The sequence below is a fragment of the Chrysochloris asiatica genome, unplaced genomic scaffold (assembly GCF_000296735.1).
Source record: "Chrysochloris asiatica unplaced genomic scaffold, ChrAsi1.0 scaffold00043, whole genome shotgun sequence".
In the NCBI taxonomy this organism is placed as follows: domain Eukaryota; kingdom Metazoa; phylum Chordata; class Mammalia; order Afrosoricida; family Chrysochloridae; genus Chrysochloris; species Chrysochloris asiatica.
Genome location: NW_006408561.1, coordinates 13,442,788 through 13,452,747, shown reverse-complemented (window position 1 = coordinate 13,452,747; position 9,960 = coordinate 13,442,788). Strand labels below are relative to the sequence as shown.

Below are 9,960 nucleotides of genomic sequence, written 5' to 3'. Positions count from 1 at the left end.
ACCAGCTGCTCTGAGAAAGAAAGATGAAGCTGTCTGCTCCCACAAAAATTTACAGTCTCACAAATCCTATAGAGGGTCACTATGAGTCAGAATTGACTCAATGACAGTGGAGTTTTAAAAAATGATTTTTAGTCTGAATCATAGGCTAGCTTCATGAAAAGAGAGAAAATTAAGACTTCTGCTTTTGAAATACTAATGGTTGTTATCTGTTCTAGCTAAAGCAAGGAAGGAATGAAGGGCAGCTTTGTGAAAGCTAACCTTTTGCTTCAGATTTTGTATTTTATTTCTATAAGAAAAGAAAAATCAAAAGAGAGAGTTAATAAGGTGTTTACCATGCAGGCAAGTTGAGGAGATGCACAATATTGTAGCTTTAAGAAGAACTAATTGGGTTTCTCTGATATTTTGTGAATTCTCAGGACTTGACACATTTAAAATACATATATTTGAAAATCAGTATAATTATGGTGACTTGTTACCTAGGCCCTAATTTGGCATTGGAGATAAAACTTACCTCACTCTCCAGTCACTCCTCAAACATCAACATAGAAAATTGAGAAATGATTAAATATCTGTACTGACACTCTTTCTACTACTTGGAATACACGTGGGGTAAACTTGTCCCACCATATACTGTGCATTTATTTCTTGAATTTATGTGTTGACAATGCATGAAATAAAATATTTCAGATCCTTCAGAAAAGCTTTACAGTCTAACCTCAGAAGAGATACCACCCTTCAGCAGCCATTCACCGAGTATGAGTGAGACAACCACAACTTTCCTGAAGACTTCATACTTAAGGAAATCCTGTGGCATTGAGGAACAATGGTAGGTGAAGCTTGCTTCTTAGATGTCAAAAAAAAAGAAAGAGTGCACAGGAAATATTTCAGAAGCCATTTAGTTACCTCTACATTGTTGTTAAGTGCCATCGAGTCGGTTCCGACCCATAGCGATCCTGTATAGGGTTTCCAAGGAGCAGCTGGTGAGCTTGAACTGCCAACCTTCCATTTGAATCGGCTTTGCAGTCTGGAGCATTAACCCACAGCGCCACACCAGGACTCCTAGAGTATGTTGTTGTTAAGTGCTGTCGACCATAGCAACCCTGTACAGGGTTTCCGAGGCTGTAAATCTTTACATGAGCAAACTGCCTCATCTTTCTCCCGCAGAATAGGTCTTCGTTATCTAGTGCATCCTGCTATAACAGAAATCTCACAAGATGGTGTTTTAAACAAATCTGAATTTATTTTCTCATGGTTTCGGAGGCAAGAAGTGTTAATTTGGTGTGACAGGTCTAGGGGAAAGCTTTTCTTTCCCTCTCTGTCTGTTCCAAAGTATATCCTACTCTTTTTGAACTTCTGCTCCAAGGGGCCACCACTTATTTGTCTGTCAGCTTGTCCATAATGTGGTGGCTTGCATGTTGCTCTGATGCTGTAAGGTAAGCCACCACCATTTTAAATATCAGTAGGCTCACCATCGATACTCATGGAAGAAGCAGTCAAGAAATCAAATGACATATTGCAAATCTATTGAACAAGACCTCTTTAAAGTGCTCAAGAGCAAAGATGTCACTTTGAGAACCACAGTGCATCTGACCCAAGCCTCATATATATGTGAAAATTGGACAATTAATAAGGAATACCATAGAATAATTGAGGCATTTGGGTTGTATAGTTGGAGAAGACTATTAAAAATACCATGGACTTTCAGAAGAACCAACAAATCTATGTTGGAAGAAGTATAACCAGAATGCTCCTTGGAATCTAAGATGGCCAGACTTCATCTCTCATACTTCAGACATGTTATCAGGAGGGATCAGTCCCTGGAGAAGGGTATCATGTTTGGTAAAGTGGAAGGTCAACAAAAAAGTGAGAGAGACCCCCAAAGAGATGGAATGGCACATGGCTGCAGCAATGGGCTCAAGTGTAACAATTTGCGTGGGACCAGGCAGTGTTTTGTTTTGTTGTGCATAAGGTTGCTATGAGTTGGAACTGACTTGATGGTACCTTACAACAACAACAGTGTCACCCATGAAGGATGGGTTTCAAAAGAGACTGCATTCTAGGAAAGGCTAGAAGGAGAGGCAAGTGCATTTGAATGGTAAGTCACTAAAGTCTTATGAATAGCAAAAGAACATTGTTCGATATAGTGCTGTAAGTGGAAAACATGATGAATAGCGGCTAAGCATTGTCAGATAATAATAAACATGGTCAGATGAGCACTTCAGGTTGAAAGGCACTTATAATATGACTGAGGAAGCCCTACCTCCTCGAAGTAAAGTTGACCATAATGATGCAAATGGATCAAAGTTTCTGGGCCTTCATTTGCTAGTGGAACACAACTCAAAATTAGAAGAAACCACTGTAAACATCCAGTAGTAATCAGAACAGAATATATATGAAATATGAATTTGGTAAAATTGAAAGTTGTCAAAAATGAAATGTGATGAATAGAGATAGATATCATAGGCATTAATGAGCTAAAATAGACTGTTATTGACCATTTGAAATTAGACAATCATATAATTTAATATACCAGTAACAGTAAATTGAAGAGGAATGGCATTGCTTCATTATCAAAAAGAACATTTCAAGATCTACCTTAAAGTATAATTCTGTCTGTTGCACAATGCATAATATCCATATGTTTACAGGGAATACCATTATATGACATTATTATTCAAATGTGCACAACAACCTAAAGCCAATGATGATGAAATTGAAGAAGAAGGACTAGGGAGAAGTAGAGACAGACAACTTCCAAATATTTAGTCACTGAAAACCTTATGAATAGTGGTGGGACACCAGAATATTGAATATTGAGGCATGATGAAGAGCACCAGAATATTCTCAGATATAGTGCCATAAAATGAGCCCCTTAGTTTGGATAGTACTCAAAATACAATTGGAGAACTGCCTCCTCAAAGTAGAGTTGACTGTGATGATGAGAATGCAGTAAAGCGTTTGGGACCTTCATTTGCTGATTGGGGCACAACTCAAAGTGAAGAGAAACAGCTGTAAACATCAATTAATAATTGAAACAAGCAATGTAAGAAATATGAAACTTGGAAAACTGGAAACTGTCAAAAATAAAATGGAATGCATAAACATCGATATCCTAGGCATTAATGAGCTGAAATGAACTGGTATTGACCATTTTGAATCTGATAATTACATGATTATTTTATGCCAGTAATTAATAGTTGAATAGAAATGGCATCACATTCATCATCAAAAAGAACATCTCAAGATCTTTCTTGAAGTATAACACTGCCTGTGATAAGATAGCATCCATACATCAACAAGAAAGACCAGGTAATACCACTATTATTCAAATATAGGCACCAACCACTAAAGCCAGTGATAATGAAATGAAAGAATTCAACCAACTTCTTAGACCGAAATTGATGAAACATGCAATCAAGATGTGTTGATAATTCCTGGTGATTGGAATGCAAAGGTTGGAAATAAAGAGAAAGGATCAATTAGTTGGAAATTATGACCTTGGTGATAGAAATGATGCTGGAGAATGCATGATAGAATTTTCCAAGACCAATGACTTCTTCATTGAAAATACTTTCTTAAAACAACATAAAAAAAACAACAACACTATAAGCATGGAACTTACCAGATGGAATGCACAGAAGTCAAAATGATGACATCTGTGGAAAGAGATGGTGGAAAAGCTCCTTATCATCAATAAGACTAGGGGCAGACTGTGGACCCGATCATCAATTGCTGGTATGCAAGTACAGGCTGAAGCTGAAGAAAATTAAAACAAGTCCATGAAAGCCAAAATATGATCATGAATATAACCCACTTGAATTTAGAGATCATCTCAAGAACAAATTCGATTAATTAGACATTGATGACTGAAAATCCAATGAGTTATGGGATGACATCAAGAACATCATACACAAAGAAAACAAAAAGGTCATTAAGAAGACAAGAAATAAGGAGAAGACCAAAGTGGATGTCAGAAGAGATTCTGAATCTTGCTCTCCAGTGTAGAAATACTAAAGCAAATGGAAGAAATGAAGAGATAGAATAGCTGATTAGAAAATTTCCAAGGGCATCTCGAGAAGACAAAGTCAAATATTATAATGAAGTGCACCAAGATCTGGAGTTAGAAAACACCAAAAGGGAAGAACACACACTGCATTTCTCAAACTGAAAGAACTGAGGAAAAATTTAAGCCTGGACTTTTAAAACCGAAAAATTCTTTCTGCAAATTATTGAATCATGCAGAATACATCAAAAGAAGATGGAAGGAATACACAGAGTCACTGTACCATTTCAAGAAGTGGCATATGATCAAGAGTCAATGGTACAGAAGGAAGAAGTCCAAGGTGCACTGAAGGCATGGGCAAGGAACAAGGTTCTAGTACTTGATGGGATACAAAGTGAAATCTTTCAACAAATTGATGCAGCACTGGAGGCACTCATTCATCTTTGCCAAAAAATTTGGAACACAGTTACCTAACCAACCTGATTGGAAGAGATCCATATTTGTCCCCATTCCAAACAGGGGTGACCCAACAAACAGAATGTGGAAATCACTGGAGAATAGCATTAATACCAAATGCAAGTAAATTTTTGCTATACATAATATAAAAATGGCTTCAGCAGTACATTGACAGTGAGCTGCCAGATATGCAGGCCAGATTGAGAAGAGGCTATGGATCAGTAATATCATTATTGACATCAGACAGATCTTGGCTGAAAGCAGAGAATATCAGCAAGATGTTTACCTGTGCTTTTTTGCTTCCCCAAGGTTTTTTGTTTTGTAGTTCATGGAAAACTCTGGATGACATTGCAGCAAATGAGTATTCCATAACACTTGCTTGTGCTCATGAGGGACATGTAACAGAGACAAAGAGAGAGTTATTCTAACAGAACAAGGAGCACTGAGTGGTTTAAAAGTAAGTAAAGGTGTGAGCCAAGGTTGTACTCTTTCACCATATTTATTCAATCTGCATGTTAAATACATAATCTGAGAAATTGGATTATATGAAGAAGAATGTAGCATCAGGACTAGAGGGATACTCATTCATTAACAATCTGCGATGTGCAGATGATACAACCTTGCTTGCTGAAAGCAAAGAGGACTTAAAATACTTATTAATAAAGAGCAAATACCACAGCCTTCAGTATAGGTTGCATCTCAATGTAATGAAAACAAAGAGTCTTGTCATTGGATCAATAAATAGCAACAAGATAAATGGAGAAAACAATGAAGTTGTCAAAGACTTATTTTGCTTGGATCAACCATCAAAACTCATGGAAGCAGCAGTCAAGAAATTAAACAACGTATTGCATTAGGCAAATCTGCTGTACAAGACCTTTTTTAAAGTGTTTAAGAGCAAAGATGTCAATTTGAGGACTAAGGTGCCCCTGACGCAAGCCATGGTATTTTCAATAGACTAATATGCAGGTGAAAGTTAGACAATATTGAAGGATTCTATGGAGTTCTGGTGTGGTATCTTAGAATAAGCACTCCATCATAAGGTTGTGGTTCAAACTCACCAGTTATTCCTCAGAAACAGAGTCACTAAGAGTCAGAACTGACTCCATGGCACTTATTAACAACAACAACATGGGCATATTATTGAGTGATTTAGAAAGCATCCAAAGTAGAAGGAATACACAGAATTATGGTGCCAAAAATAATCAGTCTATGCTCAACCATGGGAACATTGTGGCTCCATACGATAAATATTGAATTGCGAACCACAAGGTCTGGGGTTTATGGCTGCCAGCTGCTCTACAAGAGGATGATGAGGCTTTCTGCTCCTGCAAAGATTTAAAAACTCGGAAACCCTATACTGGGTTGCTATTAGTTGGAACTGGCTGGACGGCATTTAACAACAAAAAATACCTTGCTCAATGGTTTCATGAGTAGCATATGATCATGAACTGTAGGTACTGAATGAAGAATTCCAAGTTGCACATAAGGTACTGACAAAAAACAAGGTTCTAGGAATTGAAGGAATAAAACTTGAAACCTTTCAATAAACTGATTTAGCACTGGAAGTGCTAAATTTATGACAATAAATTTGGAGCAACCTGGCCATAAGATTAGAAGAGATCCATGTTTGTGCCTATTTTGAAGAGAAGGGGACAAGGGAATACTGGAAGCTTTAAAATCAGGAAAATTGCACTCCAGGGTTTTATCCTTTCACCATACTTATTCTATCTGTATGCTGAGCAAATAATCTAAGAAACTAGATTATACAAAGAAAAATGTGGCATCAGAATTGGAGGAAGGCTTATTAATAACCCACCATATACAGATGATACAATGTGGCTTCTGGAAGTTAAGAGAACTTAAAATACTTATTGATGAAGATCAAAGACTAAAGCTTTCAGTATGTATTGCACCTCAATACAAAGAGAATAAAACATTTTGTGACTGGACTAATAAAAAACATCATAATAAATGGTAAAAAGATTGAACTCGCCAAAGACTTTATATTGCTTCTATCTATAATCAACACTCATGAAGCAGCAGTCAAGAAATCAAAAGATAAATTGCATTAAACAGATCTGTTGCAAAAGAACTCTTCAAAGTTGTAAAGAGCAAAGATGTCCATTTGAGGACTAAGGTGAACCTGACCCTGTTGTTGTTGTTAAGTGACTTCTCGTCAGTTCTGACTCTTAGCAACCTGGTATAGAGTTTCTGAGGAGCAGCTAGTGAGTTTTAGCCACTAACCTTGGAGTTCAAAAGACCTTTCTCTCCAGTATTTATCCTACAGGGCCACATCAATGTTGCATGGTATGCCTAAACACCTGGATAACATGCCCAAATTTGAGAGACAAAATCTCACCATCCTGTCTTCTAAGGAGCGTTCTGATTGCATTTCTTCCAAGATAAATTAATTTGTTCTTCTGGCAGTCCTTGATACTTTTAATATTCTTCTCTAATGCCATAGTTCAAATGTATTGGTTCTTCATGGTCTTTCCTATTCATTTTCCAACTTTCACATGCATATGAAGCAAATGAAAATACCATGGCTAGCAACAGGTCAGGGACTGGGCAGTGCTTCCTTGGGTTGTGAGCAGGGTCACTTTTAGTCTGAACTGACTGGGCAGCACCTACCAACACCAACAACTACAGCTCCATGGTGAACTTTGTGTCTTGATAGGTATCTTCTCCCATCTCTGCCTTTTTGCTCTCTTGCTCAGTCTCTGGTAATCTCAAAAAGAGATTGACTGAAACTGTACTGTATACTAACCCTGTCTATTAACATAACCAAGACAACCCATTCCCAAATAAGATTCCAACCACAGGCATAGAAGTTAGGATTTACAACACATATTACGAATCGGGCTGTGAACCTTAAGGTCAGCTGTTTGAAACTACCAGCCGCTCCGCGGGATAAAGATAAGGCTTTCTGCTCCCGTAAAGATTTACAGCCTCAGAAACCCTGTACAGGGTTGCTATGGGTCGGAACCGACTCAGCGGCACTTAACAACAACAACAACATTTTGAGGAGACATAATTTAATCCTCAGCACTATATAAAGAAAAATTGTCTTCAAGCCTGTACTTTATATGATTATTCTTTGTAAAATGTTTGGTTTCTTTTCTGAACTTTTAGCAGGACATTTAGTAAAAGACTTATGAAGTTGTTACTTTTACTTGGAGAGATAGTTCTGCTGCACAATGCATATCAGTAAATTGAAAAGACAGAATTTAATAATCCCTCATTTCTTCTTATACTGAAAGTTAATTCCATTACTTGAATTAATTAAGCTAATAAATTACAATGCTTTGCATTAATAGAATTTTACCCAATGTGAATTCAATTTTTAAAATAGAATATTGAGAAGTGTCTTTCTTGAAATTGAATCTAGATAGTTAATAAAAGCATATTTTAATTTGCATCAATTTACCACTTGCCAATTTATAAGAGACATGAATTGTACCACCAAGTGCTTCAGAAAAGTAATCTGTTGTTTTTATTTAGTATTGACAACCTGAAATTCTTTGAAAAGGAAGGGAGGACTCCTTCAAAAGGGATTAGAATATATAAAAAAATAAAACTTTTAAAATTGTGAATCCCTTTGACTGGTTTAAAGTCTCATGTTTCAGTAAATGGGTAACTGTTACTCTGTCTTTCTTAGGGAGAAAACCATTTAGAAGTATTTCTTGATTTCTAATACCACTTAAATAAAAACCAAACCAAAGAAGGAAAAGCAATTTTTTGCAGGGGGAAAAAAAGAGAAGCAAATACTTCACCGCTAATTTGTTGTTGTTGTTGTTATTATAACAAAGGTGTCATTATAACAAATGAAACTGACCATATACTCTTATTTTATAGAAGAATATGCATTTAATATTAAAAGTATAAGAAGAACATACTAATAGAATAAAACATAATCCTTTAACTGTATAAATGCCATGAAAATGTCACCATCATATTATTTTCTCTTCACTTTTGGATCAGTAAAACGTTAATCACACTAAACACTGGTCCATAATCCAGAGTCTAGAAACTGCTGGTTTTGACTTTGTTTTGTATAGGAAATGATGAGTTCTATTAAGCAACAGGGTAAAATAATATATGTTATTTAGTGCTGTACTTGGGCAGATAATGCAAGACTCCACAAATTTGAATTCTATAACTTCCTCTCTGTACTCCCATACTATCTGTCTTCCAAACCTCACTCATTTATATGTTAGAGTTTCCATCTATTCCCTCTCTCCTGCCTCAAATAAAATAAAAGAGAATAAAATAACTATATAATTGCTGTCATTAATTTTGATTTTGGCATATCTTAACTGCTATCCACATAGTCCTAATTTACTGTACACAAAAGAGATGATTTATCTGGCAATCTATTCATTGGGATTGTATTAACCAGCCAATGTAATGATGGATGTTCTTAATGATGACCCTGAGGCTCTGCAAATTTCTGAAGTGCCTTCTGAATCACCAATGAAAGACACAGCCAGAGACCATAAAAATCTTCCCATTGGTTCCACTGTGACTTTATTTTTTGGGAGAGTAAGAATGATGAGATTTTTTTCATTAAAAAGGAGGTATGGTGTATTGGGTATGTGGAAAATTATGTCCCTAGTCTGAAACAGCCCGCTCACATCTACCTACCTCCAATGACTTCAGCCTATGTTGTATTGATTAGAAGATAAATGAAGAGTTGAAACCTGGTTCTGTACATTGTGTATTGATCTTTCAACGTATTTTCAGTTCTGCTGGAAAAGATACTGAAATTTCATCTTGGATGACACTTTCTGAGAGCAGTACAGATGAGGCTGAAGAGGATTTTCTTGATAAGCAACATGTCATCACACTACCATGATCAAATAATACTTAATGGTCATTTGTTTGAGTCTATCTTTTGTTGTTTTTCCATTTGTACCCAGAGAAAAGGAAACAACTAATAAAAAGTAACCAAGTGATTACCTGTCAAGGTGCCGGGGATTTTGATTATTAATGTCTCTGATATTTCAAGGCTTTCAGACTAATAAAACTTAGTGAAATTATAAGTTTCAGAGATTTTTCTTTCAAATGATATATTGTATGTCAAACACAAATCTATACTGCAGATCATATTAATAAAATTTGGTGAATTTTATGAAATAACAGTTATACTTATGTATATAGAACCTGCCATAGGATTGAACATGATTACATTTTAAGTAATATTGTTATATTTTAAATAATGATGTCATCAACAACAGTCTACATTTGACTGCCAAGTCACATTTATTAATACCATCATTTTATCCTGCAATCCATTTTTAACTTTGGTAATTACAGTGAATGTGTGTTGTTCTTAGTGTGTTTTTGAGGTTTATAGGAATTCTAATAGCTTTAAAAGTTGCTGCTAGAAAGACAAAAAAAAAAAAAATCTAAAATAAAATTGGGCAAGTGGTTGATTTTTATTAGCTATCATTTGAGCAAGTTCTGATTCATAGCAACCCAAGATTGATATTGAAGTC

The 9,960-nt window shown here is 35.9% G+C and overlaps 1 protein-coding gene across 1 annotated transcript in view; it reads left to right on the top strand.

Annotated features, from left to right (window-relative positions):
* Positions 1–9,332, top strand: part of ZBBX (zinc finger, B-box domain containing) — a 227,815-nt gene extending 218,483 nt beyond the window's left edge. The window contains 2 exon segments of the mRNA XM_006861801.1: positions 688–826; positions 9,206–9,332. Coding sequence (XP_006861863.1) covers positions 688–826; positions 9,206–9,332 — 266 coding nt within the window.
* The last annotated feature ends 628 nt before the right edge of the window (positions 9,333–9,960 follow it).